The 22,734-nt window shown below is 42.7% G+C and overlaps 1 protein-coding gene across 4 annotated transcripts in view; it reads right to left on the bottom strand.

The window, feature by feature from the left end:
• The window catches only part of SRGAP3 (SLIT-ROBO Rho GTPase activating protein 3), a 252,101-nt gene extending 229,761 nt beyond the window's left edge, over positions 1-22,340 (bottom strand). For all 4 annotated transcript variants that reach the window (XR_014019852.1, XM_081276010.1, XM_081276009.1 and 1 more), the window contains exon 1: positions 21,576-22,340. Coding sequence is in view for 3 of the 4 variants with exons in the window: in XM_081276010.1 (XP_081132136.1) it covers positions 21,576-21,642 (67 nt within the window). In the remaining variant the exon portion in view is untranslated. The remainder of the gene's footprint in view (positions 1-21,575) is intronic.
• Positions 22,341-22,734: the final 394 nt, after the last annotated feature.

Raw genomic sequence — 22,734 nt, forward strand, 5'->3', positions numbered from 1 at the left:
CAAACCCGGGCCCTGAGTAAGAAGACAGCCAATTTTTTTGCCTCTGAGAACAATCTTCCCACTTTGCAAGAGATGCCAGAAGTCTGGATTTTTGTGTGAGCTCTCCTGCTTTTTAAAAACTCTCTTGATTTTTAAATGTTGGAAATAAATTCATTTTTGTAAATGCTTGCAAAGGCCAAACAAAACAAGCTAGTGGATCTAACTTTGCCTGTGAGCTGCTGGGTCTGCTGGAGATGTTCTAAATTTCATTTGTGGACCCAGTTGAACCCTGGAAATCTGGGTAAGAATAATAACAGAAAGCACTTGAGTGTGACCCACATTCCAGGCACTTGGTAAACACTGAGTATGGATTATCTGATTTAATCCTCATAAGTCCAATGAGGTACCCATTTGAAGGAGGAAGAAACAGAGGCATAGATAAGGGAGAGAACTAGTCCTGGGTCTATGAGACTTCATATTCCAGGGCAGAGTCCTTGGATCACACTGGGCAGAATGGCTCTTTGCAAACTGTGCTAAATCTATCAAACTTGCATTGAAAGATTTTTAAATGCATTATGGTGGGTGGGGGTTGTAGCTCAGTGGTAGAGTGCTTGCCTAGCACTTGTGAGGTCTTGGGTTCAATCCTCAGCATCACATAAAAATAAAGGCATGCTTTCCATATACAACTACAAAAAAAATGCATTATGGTGACTATCAGAGGTGATAAAGAACATCATCCACCATATCACTGGGTCCTTAGTGGCCTCTAGTAGCTGAAGGTTGGCTCCTGTTCCCATTCCCTTCAAGGAGGGGTAAGGATCAAACACACTAGTGCTTCTCCTTGGGGTAGTGTCTTGCCCTTATTCCAGCTTCAAACTCATGCTTAAGGAGACGTGAAGAAGGTTCTACTTAAAATACAGTTGTGCATCACTTCATGATGGAAATTATTCTAAGAAATGCACTGGCATGGGAGTTCATCATTATGTGAACATCACAGAGTGAACTTACACAAAGATGGCTCTGACGACACCAGGAGATATCATCTTACAGGACCACGCTTGTAGGTCTGTCATTGACCCAAACTTTGCTCTGCAGCACATGACTATAATAACAGGGAGTTTCCATTGTAAAATTTAAAAGGAGGGTGGCAAGTTGGAGTCATTTTTATATCACAGATATTGAATCATGCAATGCTCATTGTACAATCCAATCTGATGAGCTTTTTTTTTTTTTTTTTTGTACCTGAGATTGAACCCAAGGGCACTTAACAACTGAACCACATCCCCAGCCCTTTTTTTTTTTTTTTTTTTGAGACAGGTTCTCTTTAAGTTGCTTAAGGCCTTGCTAAGTTGCCGAAGCTGACCTCAAACTTATAATCCTTCTACTTCTGCCTCCTGAGTTGCTGAGATTACAGGAATGCACCACCATACCTTGCTGATGAGCATAATTTGAAACAAAAAACAGAATATAATTTCTTGGCCTAATCTACAAGTGGCAAACCCACATGTCAGCAGAAGCCAGGAAGCTTAGGCAAATAAGTAAAACAGTAGGTGTGAGGGAATGGAGGACTGGGACCAAAAAGCTCCTGGGCCAGGGAATGGTAAGAACTCCAAAGTGCATGCATCCTGTGAAATGGGGACTGCTGATCAGTTCTGGGTGCTATGTGAGAATGGGCATGCAGTGCAACCAGATAGTTCTTTTTTTTTTTTTTTTTTAAGAGTCAGAAATACAGATTTGTCTATGAAGTTGCCCAATTTTGTTCTGCACCTCAAAAAAAAAAAAAAGTCACTGGCCCCCAGACTACCTCTTGCTTGGTGCTTAGTGTTAGTCTGAAAAAAAAAATAAACTGAATTTTTCTCCTAGTGAGTCATGAACTATTTCAAACATCTGGTGAAGGGAAAGAGATGTCAAAGAGGCATTCTTAAAGCCTTGGGGGCTATGCTCCCCAGCTCCTGCCTGCAGGGCGGGCACAATCTGGTGCAGTTCTAAGGATGCGGACTCCATAGGCAGTTCATAGGCTGCTAAGTTCTTGGGAGCAACAGAAGAATTACAAGGTTGGAGAGAGGGGGGGATATTGACCTCTAGTGAGCTGAGGGCCAACTCTGTTTACTTCTCCCAGAATCAGGGTCACAAGGGCATAGAAATCCAACCACTGAAATGAAAAGTGATATTATAGACTGGCTAGGTTCTGGGATACCCCCATGAACAAAAATCCCCAGAGGCTGTGCTTCCAAAGAGGTCAAAGGTTAAGCCTGGGCGGGTCAAGGTCTCCAAAACTCTCTTTTCTCCCTGTAGTTATTTAGGCCTGCTAGCATCTCAGACAGAACTCAGGGCAGGTGTTCAGGCTGGTCCCTGTAGGAAAGGGGTCAGACCCTGTAGTTCTTTCCATGGGGTAATAGACTCCAAGACCTGCTTTAGTTACCCTGAAAGAACCAGGGGTGGGCTTAGAGGAGGGTGCCCTGTGTGTCCACCATACTTTGCTCAAAAGAGTTCTCCAAGAACTCGCTAGAATTCCATACTGTGGCAGTCAGCTTTAGGACATGAGTTCGTTTCCCAGGCAGTGGGCTCTACCACATATTTCTCTCTGGAATCTCTTGAGAAGGGGCAAGAGCCACCTGGATAAGGAATGGGATGGGACCAGGGTCTGAGGTCTAGCACCCCAACCACATGCCATTTTTTTCTTACCCCATTCACATTTCTACCTGTACGGGGGAGAAATTCCTCTTAGGGCTGAAGATCCAAAGAGTTGGTGGGATTTGTCTTAAAGATACTATTTTTTTTTTTTTAGTACAGATGAACACAATATCTTTATTTTATTGATTGATTGATTTTTATGTGGTGCTGAGGATCAAACCCAGTGCCTCATGCATGCGAGGCAGGCACTCTACCACTGAGCTACAGATCCAGCCCTTAAAGATACTATTAAACTTCACATTTTTGCAGTCAACCCTTCATCCTATTCTATTAGGTTTGTGCACTCTCTTTATTTCCTGGTTCTGTCCCCCACGGGATTCGCTGTGTCCAAATGGTAACCACTGTTTATTGAGCATTCACTGTGTCTGTTCTTGTCTGGTGCTTTATGGCAATGCCCAAGGCAGGTATTACTGTCCCTATTTTGCTGGAGAGGAAGCTGAGACTCAGACAAGATAAACAACATCCACAGTTATTAAGTGGCAGAGCTGGAATTTGATTGCAGATCTGAGAGACTCCAGACCCTGCAGTATTACTCTTATGGTTGTGATTATTAATAACAATGGGTAATATCAACTAACTTGAATCCTTATTATGCACTAGGGACATGCTAAAGGTTTGACTTGCATGACCTCACCTAATTTCCTAGATTCCTCTTTGAGGTCAAATTATGTCTTCACTTTACATACCAAAGCTCAAAGAGATGACAAGACCTGCCCCAAGTCATAAGGCTAGAAAATAGAAGATCTGGCCCACAACCTCTGGTCCCCATGATCCACCATCACAGATTCTGGTCAGTTCAATTGTGACAACCATGTTCCTGGTTGTACTATATTATATGTCCCCAAACTAGATTTTAAAAATTTTTTTCAATGATTCAAAGGTAATACAAACTCAATAGGAGTCATACTTTGAATCTGACACTTAAATCTTTTCCCAGGCTAGCAATATGCAATGGAATATTCTTTTTTGATGCTGGGCAGGAACAGCAAACCATAGCTCCTAGACAGCTACATGATCACCAGGGGCAACAACTGGCACTGCAATGAACTGCTGAAAGTGTTTTTTGGACACTGGCAATTTAATAAATTACATGGGGTATTCAACACTTTACTCTAAAATAGGCTTTGTGTTAGATAATTTGACACAACTGTGGGCCACTGTAGATGTTCTGAGCATATTTCAGGTCAGCTAGGCAAGCCTATGATGTCAGTAGGCTAAGTTTATTAAATGCATTTTTTACTTACGGTATTTTCAACTTATGATGGGTTTATTGGGATGTCTATTAGCATCTATTCCAATACTGCCTTCCTTGGGTTCCTGCCACTCTCAAACTAAATGAGCACACTCAAATTCCCACCCAAATACTCAATTAAAACATTTGAACAGGACAGAGCCTTTTGACAGGCCACTAGAAACTTCACCGAGGCTGACAATGGTCTGTGTAAGAATCAGCACTTGTTCAAACAGTTCTGAACTGTCCAATGGTGCTATCAGGCTGGCCTATGCCTAAGGAACTGGTGAGAGAAGAAAAGAAAACGCAAGGTTAAGGCAGCACATGAAAAAGGGCTATGGGACCAAAGCTGAGATTGGTCCCCTTTCCAAACTGCAGGCCCACCCCAGGGCTCTGTTACCAGATTTGGCTCCAGGCCTCCCCACCTATTCAGATGATAATTTTCGAGGTCTTAGAGGTACCAGAGCCCCCCACGTTGGACCCCAGATAATCCTTCCAGTTTTGTCAAGCAACTGGAGTCTTTCCAACCTCCAGGGGAAATGAGGGGCTTTGTGGTCACCAGCCAAGGTCTGAGGTAGAGGCCAAAGAGGGCCTTTGTCGAGGAATCCAGGGAAGGCTTTTCCGGAGCTCTGACAAACAATAAGTGACACTGGCAGTCCAGGGGGCATTTCTGTTTCTTGGGAGACTTTTCTGCAGGAGTATCAGGCCTTGCCTTTTCACAATCTCCTTTTATTCATCTTGCCTGCCTTGGAAACGGCCATCATGCATTTGACAGTAATGAGGAGGGAGAGGTGCGGTTCTGCCTCTTTAGAAAAGTGGGCAATTAAATTTTCTTTAATGAAGTTCTTTATTTTCTCCTAGCAATATAATTTCAGTTGTGGACTTAGATTAATTTTTTTTTAATTTCTTGAAGTAGAATAGGAAGGTAATATTTTTCTGGAAGACTATCTTAATATTTTCATAGGCCTATACTGAACTGTGCATGTATTTTTCTCTTCTTGATAGCTATTCCAGAACTTGCTTTGAATGCCTCCTGTGTGGCAGGCACGGAGCACAAGAATTCGGGAATGAATAAAACAAAGCCCCTCTGCTCAATGAGCTCGCAGGAGACAGACACATAAACAAGCCTCTGTAATAGCAGCATGTCCTGAGGAGGAGCTAGACAAAAAATAGAAATAATGAACATTCCTGCAGGACTGGAGGATTTGATTTCTCACAACACCTCATTTGATCCTTACAGCAACATCCTTTAAGGTGGATAGCGCCTTCACTGAACAGACCAGGAAGCTAAGATGCAGAATGGAGATGGCACTCACTAAAAAGATAGAAAGAAACTGACATGCAGGTCTTTGGATTCTAAATCCCAGACTTTGGTCATGGCACCACAAGGTTTCCCAATTTAAATCCAAAAAATTGAAGGTTGGGCCTCACTTTTCCATGCCTGTATCCACTTTTTAGAGTTCTGGAACAGTATGGAAAAACACTTTGCTCACTACATGGGGGAATAACCCAGTAAAATATTACAGTTCATTTCAGCAATTTTTTTATAATATCTGATGAATATCATACTAAGTCAAGCATAACTTCAGTATCTCTTGAAGGAGTCTTTTCCTTTTACAGTTCAAATGATGTCTGAGCTTCAGGAATTTTGCCAATAAATTCTTCACTTTGGGCTGGAGATGTAGTTCACTGGTAGAGTGCTTGCTGAGCAGACATACAGCCCTGGGTTTCCTACCCCACTAAAAAAAAAAAGAGTCAAGTTGGCGAGTTTACTACAGTCCATGGCCAAATACTTTAAGCTCATGAAACTTGGGCACTTATGAAACACAGGTCCCCATGATCCACCATCACAGATTCTGATTCAGTAGTTTGGGTCAAAACCCCAGAAACTGAATGTAACAAGTTCCTCCCTGGTAATTCTGCTTCAGGTGGTCTAGGAGCCACAGTGGAAGAAAGACTACAGAAAGTGAAGCAAGCATCATGCCTGTCTAGCACTTACTAGAACTTTTCTTTGCCCAGGTACCCATCCTGGCAACTCCTCCCCTACTGATGTCTTTTAGTGCTACCCATCTTGCTCTCTTTCCCAACTGGTGCTCTTAAAAACAGCTTCCCCTGTAAGCTCGGGTTTACTGTACCCGATGTCACTGGGTGCTAGAGCTCTACTTACAAGAGCAGCTAACATTTTCATTGTTTGATGAAGACTACAGTGTACTGGAAATTCTGAATTATTTCTACTACTTCACATGCACACATACACACACACACACTCACTGTGAGTTGTTATTATTCCCCCTTTTAAGTGAGGACACTTAATTAAAATTAATAAACTTAATTTTTCTGAAAGGTAATTCAGCTAATTGACCATGAGCCATGATTCAAAACCCAGGTGTGGTTCTGTCCAGAGCATGGTCCCCATGGACACAGCTGCCTCCATCCACATTTTAGCACCTTGGCTCATCCACTTCTGTGACTTTACCTTAATTCTATCCAACCAAGGTGGTTTTCAATCCTCTTCAGTTGATCCCTGGATTTAATTTCACCTTAAAAGCACTTACTCTACAATTATATTTACCATCCTGAGTAAAGCTATTATAAAATTCTTTTTCTGGAACATTTTTATCTTTTACACCTGGAGTTACATTGTTCTCTCAGGAGCACTTAAGAGTCCTGACCCCTTAAATATTTTGATGGCTTCTGGCTCTTTTCTAAATGGGAAGATAGTTCTGTCTGTATCCTAAAGAGCTCTGAAAATAATGACAGTGAGACAACCTTAGGCACTATGATTTAGCTTTACAGATCAATATTAGAAAATCACCAACAGCATCTTCAACCATTGAGGTCCCCTGGGTGTAGGTCCCCTCTGAACTCTGTATCACCATTAACATAACCCTCAACACTTCTGTAATCACAAGTTACAAGGTGACTTCCCCACAGAATTATAAAGTCCATGAGGCAGGGAATGTAGTAGGAGTTCAGTAAATACTTGATAAGCTAAACCTAAATGAGCAGGACTACCACATTCTCAGCATTTCCTTCACACTATTCCCACAACATAATTCTGTGCTTCTGGCAGGCAGAAGTCAGGCCTCTGCCATTTCAGGAGCAGAGTCTTGATGTTAATATTATGCTGAGCAAGAGATGCAGCAACACAGAGATGTTCGGGTGCAGCCTGAACTAAGAGGATCAGACCAGGATAGTGTCCCAGATTAGCAAAGGGTCAAGGGGCAAATAAAATTTAAAAAAAAAAAACCCACAAACAAGCCAAAGGTCAGGAGTCCAGATGGTCGGGGCAAGAGGTCAAGGAATAATCTACTGTCAGGTATTGGAACTGGGGAGAATGACTATTGGTCTGCCTCAGTTTCCCGAAGGAAACTTTAAGAAGATCCCTAAAGATCTTTAGCCCCAAACTATCCTGTTGGGACAGGCCACTGATCAAAATAAAGACATAGTTATGGGCCAACTCTGCTTGAAAGTGTCTTACTTTCAAACAATCAGAGGACAGCCATATTGCTCAGCCAGTTGGCATTCTCTGGCACAAAGTAAATCATAGAAAAGACACCTACTCTTTTTCATCCCTGAAGGTGGTTAAGGCATTTCATTGGTATGAGTCCTCTCATGTCATCTCTTTCTCTGATTCCTTTTAAGACACTGTAAGCTATAGAAAGTCCCCCTAAGGAGATATCCCATCCCTGGGAGCTCAAATCCCAGTGAGAATTTAAGCCACCCTACAGGAATCCAGGCCTGTTTGACAAAGGGTTAGAAAATGTATTGATGTGTAGATTGAAAACTGAAAATACCTCTATCAGCAATCAGAAGGAAGAGGGTGGCAGTTTATCACCTCTGGGAGCAGACAAGCAAGAGGGAACCCCAAAAGTACCCACAGTGATCAGGGAAGCTAGCAGAAGGCACAACAAGGGAAGGAAAGGTTTCAGTGACATGAGTAGCGGATTCTTTCCTTAAATAAGACTGTCCTTCTAATGCTTCCTCCCAAAGGCAGGACCCAATTTCTGAGTACCAAGAGGGAAGTGAGACCACAAGGGGCTTCAAAGGGGGAAAATTCTACCTGAAAGCAACTGGGACAGAGGTAGGAGTAGGGGACATTCTTGATAAGTGAGCTCAGTTTGATACAAATTTTATAAAAATCTGCAAAGAACAGAGACAAAAGTGGACAGGACAAACCAATGACCATAAAAGATGTCTCTGACAAACCAATAACACCCTCCCGCCCCCGCCAAAAGGACCATGCAAACAAATGTGTGAGGTCATGCATACTGATGTTCGTACTTGACAAACTTCATTTTTAGGACACATCCTGCCTATTTTAAGCCCTAGGCCTATATGCTTATCATTTGCCTATTTTGTTTGTGTAACTTTGCATTAAAGATCTATGACCTCATTTCTTGTTATACACAGATGTAAAATAAGTTTGATAGAGGAAAGAGAAGTGAAGTCTAGAAGGAAATATATGGTTTAAAGTGGGTATCTCAGCAACTTCTAGGTTCTTTTCTTATCCCCTATCCTTTTGAAATATTTTTTTCTGTATTTTCAAGGATTTTAAAATATTGAATATATACATCTATAATCAGAAAAAAGTTTTAAAAGACTCATTTGTACACCCATGTTTCTAGCAGTATTTTTCACAATATCTAAAACATAGGATTCCACATATATGAGGCACTTAGGAAAGTAAAAATCATTTAGACTGAATGTGGAATGGTAGCTGCCAGGAACTGGGAAGAGGGAGAGAATGGGAAGGTATTGTCTAATGGGTACAGAGTTTCTGGTTTTATAAGATGAAAATGCTTATGGAGATAGAAATGGGCTGATAGTTAGCAGCACTATGAATGTAACTGATACCATTCAACTTCACACTTAAAGATGGTTAAGATGACACCTTTTATGTTATGAGAATTTTCCCACAATAAGAAAAATAAAGGAGTACAACTCTTACAACACCATCTCTAAGGTCAGAGTCATAGGATGTGATGGCTAGGAAGGAACTCAAGCTCCTCTCCTTTCCAACATCGTCTCCCACTCCACACCCTTCTACATACTCTGGGTTTCAGTCACATCAAACTGGGTACCATTTCTCAACTACCCAAGCCCTTTTGTGACTCCCCCACCCACATGCCTTTAGCACATTCTGTTCTGTCTTCATGGAATGCCTTCCAACACCTGGAGAGCTTCTACTCATCTTTCAAAACCCTACTCAACTATTCTTTCTTTTATAAGAATTTCCTCAGCTCTCCCAAGCAACAATGTAACTTTTACTCTCTTTTCCCTAGTGTATGCTTTCAGCACTGTCCAAGTTTTTAGTGTACTATACATACTTGACTGATCCATTTTTTTTTTCTTTCCTAAAAAAATCATGAGTCTACCAAAGACAGGGATGGAGTCTATATTTTACCTTTTTGGGGTTTTTGTTTGGTTGGTTGGTTTTTGTTTTTGTTTTTGTTTTTCTCTCCCCTCAGACATTTATAGGAATTCAGTAAACAGAATACATTGAGTTCCCTGAAGTATCCTTCCAAGTGGTCACCTGGTCACTTCACATTCTATAAATCATTCATGAGGTGGTTCTGCATGGATATAATCATCTTATATCTGGATTCTTCATCTTCCTAAGTTATTTCTCAGCCAATATTGTGGAAATCCTGGGTCAGTTTATGCACCCAAAGCATAATATCAGTTTTCTATGTGCAAAATTCATTGCAAGGGCACCCACATTCAATCAGTCATTCAACAAAAACCATGATCGCCTACAATACAACAAGAGCTGTTCTAGGTGCTAGGAAAAATGCAAATAAACTAGAGAAATAAAAATCCTGTTCTTAAAGAGTTGCAGTTCCTGGGGAAGAGAAGACACAAACAGAGAAGGAAAAATATCATACAGCCATAAGGGCTCCACTGAGAATTCAAGTTTGCAGATCCAATAAAAAGAGCTACTGCAGGGCTACTTGGGTGGTCTGGAGGTAGCATGCCATCTGAGAGCTGAATGCCAAGTGGCAATCTAGGGAAAGAGTGTTCCAGAAAGAGGGGAAAGCAGAGTGCAAAAGTCCAAAGTGGGTGCAAGCTTGGAAAAGTCAAGGAACCAATAGAGCCTGAGATGGCTGTGATGGATGACAAGGAGTGAGCAAATCCTGGCTTTGTCAATCCAGTCTAGGAGCCTGGGGTGTATGCTCATACAATGAGACTATAGAGCTGTGACCTGGGAAGTGACATGATAAGATTTGCATCATATAGGGATTACTGCTGGCTGCTATGGGGAGAATAGACCATGAGGACGAAAGAAGAAGCAAGAGACTGATTAGAACTATGGTTTTCTCAACTGGGTGCAGTTTGGGTCCCCAGGTGGACATTTTTGGTTTTCACAGTTGGAGGCAGGGTTGCAAGTGACATTTAGTAGAAGCCACATTGTACAGCTAAGCCCCCAACAGCAAAGAATGGCCTAGTCAAAAATATCAATCACAAGTTAAAAAGTTATTGCACTGGTCCCAGCTAAGAGCTAATGGTAGTCTGGTCTAGGATGGTGCAGATGGAGAAAGGAAGGAATTTGCTGCAGTTAGTGTGTTAAAACATTGAAAGCTTTTCTTCCATATATCCTGAGACTCCATGGAACCTTTTCAGTAGGGGAGGATGTTCTGTGTTCACTGCCTCCACGATAATACAGAGAAAAAGTCAATTCTTGGCTTTTGACTTTCAAAAGCCTGGCCCTCGGGGAGAAGAGAAAGAACATGGTTTACTGGCAACAGCTTTGAGAGAAGGTCTGATGACAAAGAGCCACCTCCATTCCCTCATCCCACGCCCCTGTGTGCCAGTGTGTATGCACACACATGCATATATATGCACAAACCTGAGGATGAAGATTTCCTATGCCAAAGTGGAGAGTCAATAAAGGTGGGTGTGGACATTATGGATCTCTTAAGAAAAAAATGTGCATGCTGCCCCGCCCACCCCTACAAGGCAAGGGAGGGAAAGAGATAAGGAACCACCAAACAGATTTGCAGAATATAAGAAGAGACATATCTGAGTCCCTTCCCCAGGTACAATCCTAGAGAGGATCCAGAGAGGAGCAAATACGTCCCAGACAGGACAGAGATAATCATCCAGGCTCCCTCGTGGTCCAGCATAGAATGTGCACAGCAAGGTGGCTTCTGGTGCTGACAAACCACACAGAAGGGACCAAGGAGAGGAGAACTAAAAGGGAACAAAGAAGGATCACTGGCATAGACTGACCACTGAAGACCCAATAAGGGTTAGGGGAATACCAGCCCTGCAGTTGCCAAATTCTGTTAATAATAAACCACAACAGATGCCTCCTTAGCTTTGGTGCTGCCTAAGTCCCCCTGGACCTTGGGACATAACCTTGGAAGAAAAGGGAGATAAATCTCCAATTGTTGTGGATTTCCTGCTGTCATCTGCAGCAATACTGAGATGAATATGGAAATCAAATTGCAGGAAGAAAAATATATTCCTTGTGCACCTGGATTTGTAGCTGAGGTTTGTTTCACTGAAGCACAAGGAGCATGGGCTTCTCTGGGTTTGTGGGCACCATTATCATGTGGCATTGACTGTAAAATCCCAGGGCAGAGCCAAGGTGCAGTCAAGGCACCTTGAACATACCTGCAACAGCATGCTCCCCTATACTGTCACACACAGACAGGAACACTCACTCACGCACACACACGACACATATTGATCAGGCTTGGGCTGCTTCCAGATTACTACTTAAATCAATGGTTGAGCACTGTGTAATTGGAAATGTCAAAACTCCCATTTTCTGTGACCTCGAAGCACTGCACTGACATCCCTTGGCTGAACTCGATGTGCATTTGTTTTACTTCTTCCCCTCTTCAAACTGCCCTTGGAGGAAAGGATTATAAAAAGCAGGTAACTGGACAAGAGGCAAAAAGAAAAGAACATAAGTAATCCACAAACTATGCAGCCTAGGTATCAAAACATAACTCAAGAAACAAAGTCCTGTAAAATATCCCATGAAAAAATCTTACTACAAGATTAAGTAAGTGTGAGAAAACTATGGGCCATTCCACTATTCATTTAACCCACTCAGATTTTCTGAAGTCCCAGGGAAACAGACCTATTTCACTCAGTTTATCCTAGAACTTCTAAAACCTATTTAAGCACACAACAATTTTCTTTCACCCAATACCTGCATGGGACACTCCAACTGCTTGGGATACACTTCAGGGAACACCATCCCAAACATAATTCATATAACGACCAATCAAATTAAAGGAATTCACAAAGTTCCATTTTTAACCATCCAGGATATTTTACAAACACCAAGAAGCCATTAAGAATGAATCATTTCATATATAACTAATTAAAATAATTTTTTTTAAAAGAATGACTCATTTCTAAGCAAAATTGAGCCCAGGAAGTAGATGCCTGGGTCCTATAGTAGGCCAGAAGTTCTTAAGCTCAGCACCTTTAAGAGATCAATCCTGCCCAGCTAGGTGGTGCACATCTGTCATCCCAGCATCTCTTGGGAGGCTGAGGAGGAGGGTTTCAAGTTCAAGATTAGCTTAGGCAATTTAGTGAAACCCTGTCTCAAAATAAAAAATAAGAAGTGCCAGGGATATAGCTCAGTGGTAGAGAACCCCTGGGTTTAATCCCTGTTACCATAAGAAAAAACAGAAAAGAAAGAAATCAATCCTGTCCCCTTCCTGGCCACTATGAAATGAAGGAGTCAGTTCTAGGAACCAGACTAATCTCATCTCCTCCAGACACCTCTAATACTACAATCCTTACCCTCCTGGATACTCTTGCCTTGCCTTTCCAGAGTACCACTCAGCTCCGTGCCCCCAGACAACCACCCGCTCCAGAGCAATCAACTCAATAATGTCTATTGATCACCAAGCAGATGGGAGGCACTAAACCAAGCAGGTAAAGCTTCTGCCCTCTTGGAGGTCTAGTCAAAAGACCTCTTCTCTAAGCATAGTTTGTACATCAGAAGAAAAAATAAATAGGAGAGTTGGACTAAGAGACATCTAAAATGTCTCGTGTTGTGTTTCCAGGTTGGTGGAAGACAGGCCCAGCAGGGCAGTGGTAGATCTAGCAGCCCTCTCAGAAGGATGTGGGGAATATTTCTAGTGGACACTTTCCCCAAATGACCACCTGGGTGGAAGTGAAGGAATCTGGAGGCAATGTCAAGTGGGGACCAAGAGAGTTAGATTACCGATTATATGAAGAGAGAGGCCACAGAATGGGAGAAAATCTTTACCACCTGAACCTCAGAGCACTAATCTCCAGGATATATAAAGAACTCAAGAAACTTAACACCAAAAAAAAATAAAATAAAATAACCCAATCAATAAGTGGGCTAAGGAACTGAACAGACATTCACCAAAGAAGAAATACAATCAATCAACAAATATGACAAAATGTTCAACATCTCTAGCAATTAGAGAAATGCAAATCAAAACTACACTGAGATTCCATCTCACTCAAGTCAGAATGGCGATTATCAAGAATATAAGCAATAATAAATGTTAGCGAGGATGTGGGGGAAAAGGTAATTCATAGTTTGCTGGTGGGACTGCAAATTGGTACAACCATTATGGAAAGCAGTATGGAGATTCCTCAGAAAACTTAGAATGGAACCACCATTTGACCCAGTTATCACACTCCTCAGTTTATACCTAAAGGACTTAAAATCAGCCTACTATAGTGATGCAGCCACATGAATGTTTATAGCAGCTCAATTCACAACAGCTAGACTGTGGAACCAACCTAGGTCCCCTCCCCCTTCCCCTTCCCCTTCCCCTTCCCCTTCCCCTTCCCCTTCCCCTTCCCCTTCCTCTTCCCCTTCCCCTTCCCCTTCCCCTTCCCGGGGATTGAACCCAGGGGTGCTCTTCCACACAGCTACATCCTTAGCCTTTTTTGCTTTGAGACAGCGTCTTGCTAAGTTTCCCAGGCTGGCCTCAACCTTTTGATCCTCCTGCCTCAGTCTCCCAAATCACTGGCATTACCAATGTGCACCACCATGCCTGGCTCCTGTCTTCCTTTTCTAATAAAAGTATGAATCTCATCACAAGAGTCCAACCCTTAGGCCTAATCTAAACCTAATCACTTCTCAGAGACCTCACCTCCTAATACCATCATATTAGGGGTTGGGGACTTCCACATATGCTTTGTGGGGACATAAAACATTGAGTCTATAACAACATCCACACTTTCTATTCCATTGAGAAGAGGTGCTTTACTGGGCAAAGAAATAGTCTTCGATATTTGCTGAATTTCCTTGTTTGTCTCTGGTAGGGAAGATTTGTTGAAGTCTGTTGTACTAGAAGCCAGTAGTCATTAACGAGGTGTTGACTGTCATGTTCCTGTGGAGTGTGGCCTGTCACCCTCCAGGCTTTTCCCAGTCTGTGGAAGTCAATGGATCTGAGGGTCCATATTGACCATTTCTGAGTTTTTTACCACTAGACTTGATATATTAGAGATGATCTTTTCTTTCCAGAAACCTCTATCATTCATTCATTTAGTGACTATGACAGGCCACACTTCAGGCTATACAGCTTTATTTAATAGTGAGAGATAATTCATTTTTCTTTAGCTTCTATATCTTGGTCATATATAGAGTATCTCACTTTGCGATCCCTATAACTCTGTACAAGAATCATTATTTTCACTTCATAGATTAAAACTGAAGTTAAGAGAGATCAAATAAAATGACTGCACAGTGAATAGTGGTGAGCTAGGTTTAAATTGGAATCTTTCCAACTTTCAGCGGTTCAGGAAAACAAAATGCACGCCAGGGCAACATGGCTCTGTAACTCAGGGCTTTCCCAATCTTTTCATGCTCTTGATAATCCATCCTCTCCTCTTTATTTGTTCCAATTAGTTATATGCAACAGTAGAATGCATTTGACACATCATACATAAATGGAGTATAACTTCTCATTCTTCTGGTTGTACATGATGTAGAGTTACACTGGTCATGTAATCATATATGTCTGATTCATTCTACTATCATTCCTACCCATTTACACCCTCCTCTCCCTTCACTACCCTCTGTCTAATCCAAAGTACCTCTATTCTTCCCTAGTGCCCCCTCCCCTTATTGTGAATTAGCATCTGCATATCAGAGAAAACTTTTGGCCTTTGGTTCTTTGGGATTGCTTTATTTTGCTTAGCATGATAATCTAGCTCCATCCATTTATAGGCAAATGCCATAATTTCATTCTTCTTTAATGCTGAGTAATATTCCATTGTGTATATAGAAGGAGAAGGAGAGGGAGAAGGAGAAGGAGAAGAAGAAGAAGAGAAGAAGAAGAAGAAGGATGAGGAGGAGGAGGAAGAGGAGGAGGAGGAGGAGGAAGAGGAGGAGGAAGAGGAGGAGGAGGAGGAGGAGGAGGAGGAGAAGGGGAAGAAGAAGGGGAAGGGGAAGGAAAAGGGGGGAAGGGAGGGGAGGGAGGAGGGGAAGACGGGGAGGAGGAGGAGGGGAGCAGGGAGAGGAGGGGGAGGAGGGGGAGGAGGGGGAAGAGGGGGAGGAGGGGGAGGAGGGGGAGGAGGGAGAGGAGGGGGGAGGAGGGGGAGGAGGAGGAGGAGGAGGAGGAAGAAGAAGAAGAAGAAGAAGAAGAAGAAGAAGAAGAAGAAGAAGAAGAAGAACAGGTTTATCTCCTTCTGTGAGTGAGCCTTCACCAGGAACTACATTTACCAGAACCCTGATCTTGGACTCCCCAGCTTCCAAAACTGGAAGCCATAAATAAAGACTATAAAATCTGTGGTATTTTGTTAGAGCAGCTCAAGCTAACTAAGACAGATGTTAAAGAAAATAGCTATTTGAGTATGAATTATAAGATTAAAACTTCTTATTAGTAACTTACTCGCTCAACAAATTGTGTGCCAAGCACACTGGAGAAAAAAAAAAAAAAGATGACCAGGAACATTTCTATCCACAAGAGTTCATGGCTAGGGTCCTAAATGCCAAATTGCAGTGAAGGATAATAAGGTCCGGGATAGAGATATAGATATGTGGGAACCATTAATTCTGCCTAGGAGAGTGAGGTAGGTTTGGTGTTAGAAAGTGTCAGCTGAGTAAGCTTTGAAGATATTATTGGATAGGCCAAAAAAAAAAATCAGGGGTGCAATTTAAGAGCAACAAAGCCACCCATGGAGAAAGATCTGGAGAAAGTGCAGGGCATGGAAAATCCAGAAAAAGGGGGAGTGCTCTAGTGTGCTTATAAGTCCACCCATCTTTCATAGAGAAAATGACCCAAGATGGACCAAGATAGAACAAAAATGGGCCCAGGCTCCATCAGCAGACTTTTTATGGACTTCAATTTTAGAGGCCCAAAGTTGCAAATAGGTGGCCCAGCAGGCTGAATCTGTTTGTTCCTTTAGGCAGCACAGAGCTTTTTTAAAAATTGAGACACTACTTAAAAACCAGGAGATTTTGTTGAAAATTCAGATTCCTTTGAAACACTGATAGAACTAACCATTCTGGGGTTACACCTGCATGGCAGTGATAGGCTGTAGCTGGGCAGAGCAGTTTCCTCAAGATGAACTGCCCATCTGACCACAGACTCCACTACTCCCCACTGTTTCCCTGATCAAGCCTGTTTTCCTCAATCCTGTTAAGACTCCTGGACATCCCAAGGCAGTCCTCCAATTCCCGTAGCATATTCTCTTTAAAGCTAAGTTCATTCCAGTGATCAGTTAGAAGCTTTCTGTACTTTGGGATTTTCATTTGTTTCTTTTTTAATTTCCTTCTTTTATTTTATAAGAATAAATATTCTTATATTCTAAGAAATATAAGAAATTCTTATATTCTAAGAAATCTCTGTCTTCCCCTTCCCCCTTTTTTTAAACCACTAAGCCACATCCCAGTCCTTTTTATTTATTATTTTGAGACAGGTCTGCTAAGTTGTATAGGGCCTCATATGTTGCTGAGGCTGGCCTCAAACTTGCAATGCTCCTGCCTCAGCCTCCTGAGTCACTGGAATTACAGGCATGCCCCAGTTTAAGAAAACTCTTAGGAAGCAACAAATGTCTCTTACTTTGCATCTCTCACAAAACTCATCACTAAGTACAAATCAGTGTTTGCTGAATAAACCCATGAATGAATGAGTAAACATATTCCATGATCTTCCTCAAACCCTGTTCTTCTTCCCCCAAATTCTAAAGTTTTGCTATTAAAAAGATGGTCCAACTTAGTATGGATATATAATTTTTTTAAAAAAGATACTAAAATCAGTCACTGCATTTCTACTTCAATTTTCTATTATGCTGAAATAAAAATAGGAATTCTGAATAAATGCAGAACAGACCATTTTGTATGGCAGCAAGATGAAGGAGAAGCCAGGGTACTGAGAATGCCTGCAAATAAGATCACCACACACTATCAGTGATCTTTGAGGGAACTGTGGAGAACAGGACACGAGCCAAAAAGCTGGAGACAGGCAAATGTTGTTCTGATTTTCAAAAGAGGAAAGAAGTTATAGCTTGCCAGTTCCTGTGAAGGCAGCATGATGTCACTGTCAAGCAAGGTTCTTGAACAGATTTGTAAAGGGACACATATAAGCACCTAGCATAGGAAGCAAGCTCCATTTGGAACCAATACAGGGTCTCCAAGAACAAGTCAGATTAAATTCATTTCGATTTATTCTCCCTGACAAGACTCCTAGCCTAGTAGATTAAAGAAATATAGCAAACATAATATATGTGATGCAATAAGGAATGAGCAGCAAAAAGGGCTAATTCAACCCTTGGGCTATGTTAATGGAAGTATTACAGAAAGCATAAAGAGATGATAGTTTTCTTTCTTTGATCATGTCTAGAAAAATCATATTTAGACCTTAGTGCTACTCTAAAAAGAAGATACTGATAGTAAGCTCTTTTGGAGGTTCTTTTGGCAAAACCTTTCTAAAAACATGAAACTCTCTTCTGGATTACTGGCATTTGAATATCTGAAAGATCTGGTGGGGCCTATATTTCTAAATGGCAGCATCTAGTTAAACCCAAGTATGACTGACCATTCAGACAGGACATGTGCTCTCAGGTACACCATAATTGTCACTACCCTTTCTTCTACTGCTGTCAGTGAAGTAGTGGACCAACTGCTACAACTCATCTCATTGGCCAGCTTCACTCATTTATTCTATCTGACAAGCACCAAAGACAGTGGGATTTGCAACCTAGGATGCAGCGAATACAAAAGAGAATGAAGATGGTAAGTGGTAGTCAACTATCTTAAAGAAGCAAGTGATGAGGTCAATCATAGTCAGGGGCTATAATCAGAGGTTCCAAACACCCACTGGGGAATCTCGGGGGGAAAGCATCTGTCTTGTTCTAAGAAGCTCCAAGGAGAAGCAACTACAGAACCAATAGGCGGTTAAGAGAAATATTTAACACAACATAAGAAAAATATGCTCACATGAGCCAGACAGAATACGTGGGGTAGGAACATGCTGAGTTCTCCATCACTGGAAATAAGCAAGCATGTGGTTCACTACTACTTTGCAGATACCAAATCAAAGATTTAAATATCTGATGAGGCAAGAGAAGTCATGAGCTTAAATTTTTTTTTAAAACAGAGAAAATGCTGTCTTAAAACATTCTCCTTTGTTGAGTTGGTAATTGCTTCAAAAAGAGACAGAGGATAAATGTACAAAGAAATCAACATCAGGCTGGGGATGTGGCTTGAGTGATAGCGTGCTGACCTAGCATGCATGAGGCACTGGGTTCAATTTTTAGCACCACATAAAAATGGAATAAAGATATTGTGTCCGCAAAAGAAAAAAAACACTAAAATATAAATATTTTTTTAAAAAAGAAATCAACATTATTTTTAAAAATCAAAAGTTCCCCTTGTAAAAATCACAAGATACAAAGTCTGTCTAACGGGCTGGACTATTTGTGCCAAAATGGCCAAATGATACCAGGAAGAACGGCAACTGGCAGCAGGCATTATTTTTGGTCATTGCTCAAATGTTCTTCAGAGCCAAGCAACAAAAGCAAGAGGGTAAACAATGGAACTCAATCAAGAGGCAGGCAGTCCCCACCACAAAACTGCCATCTGCTACTGACATCAATCCTTCAAGGGGCAGCTTCAGGTTCAGGCTAACAATGAACACTAAGCCTGGGAATAAACTGGCCTTGCCACCTTGGACAAGTCATTGAATGTCCCTGGGCCTCAGTTTCCTCATTTCTGAAACTGAGCTCAAACTAGCCATCCTGAACATTGGGTGGGCCAAGAGGAGTGATGTTTGGGGGTGGGGAATGAGTTTAGAAACTATGCACACTGATTTCTGTACACACATCACTAATTATAATGATGAACCAACAGAATTTTTTGTTGTTTTGCAGTGATAAGGATGGAACCCAAGGGCACTGCACATGCTAGGCAAGCACTCTGCCACTGAGATATACCCCAGGCCAACAAAACAGAATTTGGAAAGAAAATATTTCAGAGGGTTTCAGGCATAGCAGTATCCTGATCTGTCTTGAGGGTGTCAACACTAAAAGAAAAGAATTAAATTCCTTCAAGCATAATGCAGATAAATTTAAAGACAAAATCATTTGGACAAATTTTCTGATGAAACACATTACCTGGTACTTGCTAATTAGTTGTTAAAATAAAGGAGAAAGATAAAAAGTAAAAAAGTTAGAGCAATTAGTGCTTCATTGATCCTCAATTATAAGTTGACTGGCCCATGTAGAAGCAATTCTTTAAAAATGAGATAAGCATGTTTCCTACCAGACGATGCTAACAAAATCCAAACTGTCCAAACACAACATCCCTTTCTCTACATTGGCATTTTTCATGGGGACAAAATAATCAGTGGCCAACTTAGTCTTATAAAACATATCTGCTAGTCAGACACCATAGTACAGCCTGTAGTTCCGGCAGCTACAGGAGGCTGAAGCAGGAGGATCACAGGCTCTAGGCCAAATTTGGCAACTTAGCAAGTTTAAAACAAAATAAAAAGGAGCTGTGGGTATAGCTCAGTGGTAGAGCACCCCTGGGTTCAATCCCCAAGTCCCCAATATCCAAAAACAAACAAACAAACAAAAAAGCTCCCTCAACTATAGACTGAAACTAGGCTTTTGCACTGAGTTGTCAGATGAATTCAAATCCCTGACCACCAAAGGATTTGTTTCTAAATTCTTAGCAGGGCTGAAACATTCTCAGTCACTGCTTTTGATAATGAACTGAAAACTAAGAAAGAGGCAACCAGGGAAGAGGAGTGTTTTCTGTTCCTTTTGCCTTAAGGTCTACCCAGAGATGATTAGCATGCCAGGTTTGACTAGAACTCAGAGAAAAAAGACAGGGAAAAATCAAAGCCCTCCCCTGGCGATCACTCCCCTCTCAAAGTTTCCCTGGCATCTGAAGCCTGGATGGCAGCTCCGATGCCTTCTGTTGCTCCCAGGGAAGCCACTCGACTTCCTGGGCATTGAGTCTCTCTGAGTGCAGCAGCACCTATAAGTAGGTGTGGCAACCTCAGTTCCTTTGAGCCCCAAAGACCGAACCTGCTCAACAGTCCCTACGTAACCTCAAAAACAGGCCTCAGCATCCACTGAGGATGTGTGTTAATCTCTTGTGAGAGATCACAACACACCCTGAGTGGAAGCTAGGAGAACCACGACTAGAAAGAACAGGGACACCAAAAGGCACAGCCGGGGCTTCTCTTAAGGCACAGTCACTGAGAAGGGGGAGCACAGTGCATGGAGCTTTCAGGCTTTCCTTTCCAAAGCTGCGCTTAGACCACGTGAGGATGGGAGAAGCCCCCGGGTGGCCTGAATGACAATTCTGCCCGCCTGCAGAATCGTTGAGCTGTGCAATTGTGTCTCTGTTCCTATTTCTCCCAGCTAGCACGGATTGAAGGAGTAGCTCCTGAAAGAAATGTGTACTCCATGGCACCAAAGCTGGAACCAGCAGCCAGGGGTCATCTCGCTCTCCCAGCAGGCTTCCCTGGCACCATGGAAGTAAGGCAGCGCCTACCAACCCAAATTGCACGTTGAGGTGTTGGCTTGGAACCAAAGCTGATGACCCTAAATGCTGTGCCCAGAGTGGCTGGGCTGCACACTGCGAGCTAATGCATTTTCTGCACCGAGCTCTCTCTTTATGCCTAAATGCCTGCATTAGTCTGGATCAATACAGCCCATAACAGCTAATCCATGGCAACCCAGGCCAGGCGAGAGACACCGACAAAGAAGGGCGGCCCAAAGATGCTGCCTCCCAGTACACATGCATGTGGATTCCAACCCAGAGAAAGAGGATGAGGCAAAACCACCAACAACAAAATCCAAAGGGGCAGGGGAAGGTCGTAAAAAAATATATATACATCGATATTAAGGGGCTTTTATCAAGGCGGGGAAAGGGAGGAGGTGGTGACTGTCAAAATGGCCTTAGAGTGACATGTCACCACCAAGATGATGGAGTATCCGCGACACTCCTGAAGTCGGGCGTAGGATCCTCCTCACACACCTGCAATGCAGAGATTGCTGTCCTTCCTCTAATCCACACTCCCAGCCCAGCGCTATCTGCAGTTGAAACCAGTCTGGACTTGTGCGGCTGCCACTGTTCCTTCTCACAATAAGATTATTGATGCATAACAACATTTCATGATGGCAGGGAGGAAGAGGGGGGGCACAGTGAGAGAAAGGGAACAGGGAGAAGAAGGAAAAGTCTCAGCCCACATCTCACCTTTTATTTGGGCTTCATATTCGGCAATGATCTCTTTGTCTTTCTTGAACTTAGTTTGAGATGACATCTTCCAACGTGGCCAAAGGGACTGACAGGCTGTTTGATTTATTTCTTTTTTTCTTCAGGAGTCCTCTCTCAAGCCCTGGTAATCACACAGCTCTGGTCGATTTCACAGGTTTGGGGCTAATCTCTTTTACTCGACTGTAGAACAGCGGTAAAAATCCTTCTCCTGGGCTCTAGTAGATTGCTCTTGTCAGCTCTTCTTGCAAAAGAAGAATCACCCTAGGAGCACGGTAACCTGCCCCAGATTTCCAAGATTTTTCTTCCCCACGAAAAAATAATAATCAAGAGCACTCACACTACCTCTCTCACACACACACACTCTCCCACGCGTGCACGCGCACACCCATCCAGACACGCTCACACACAATCCTGCCGTGCACACATGCATCCACACTCACACACACACACCCTCACTCACTCGCACGCACACACACTCGCTCACTCACTCACACACACACACATCTACTGAGAGGCGCGGCGCCTCCTGGGTCGTGCAGGCAGTCCCCAGCTCGCTCTGGGAGGCTCTGCTAAGGAGATGGTCAGGTTGCCAGAGGGCCGGTCATCTCGCATCCTCCCTTCCTTGGGCGCCTCTGGTCTGATGTCCAATGAGGATCAAAGCCAGGAGAGCGAGATGGAAGTTTTCCTGCTGCAACGCTTAAGCTCCGGTGAACCCACGGCTGGACTGCTCGCCCTGCAGGGCTGGCCTAGCTCTCCCCCACCGCCCTCGTCACTAGACTCCGCCTCCCGGATTTTATAACAACTGACACATTGTAGCCTACAGGAGAGCAGAACTCACTGCAAGCAAAAGGGGAAGAAACGCTCACAAAAGGGAAGGAGGCAGGGAAAAAGAGAAAAGGGATCAGTCTGGGAAGGCCTGAGTGGCTCCTGCCAACTCCAACTATTAGCAGTTGGGTTAAGGGTTTTTCTCCCAAAAGCAAACTCCTTTTCTTTTCAGTGTGCAATTTAATCCAATCTCTCAAATCAATATCTTTATGACAGTATGTTACTCCACCCAAGAGTCTAGCAGAGGGTCCGATACACATAGGGAAGAGCATTAATATTTGTCAAGCCATATTTGATTGCAGGATGATGCCAG

The sequence above is a fragment of the Spermophilus citellus genome (assembly GCF_964194105.1).
Source record: "Spermophilus citellus genome assembly, chromosome: 19".
Lineage (NCBI taxonomy): Eukaryota > Metazoa > Chordata > Mammalia > Rodentia > Sciuridae > Spermophilus > Spermophilus citellus.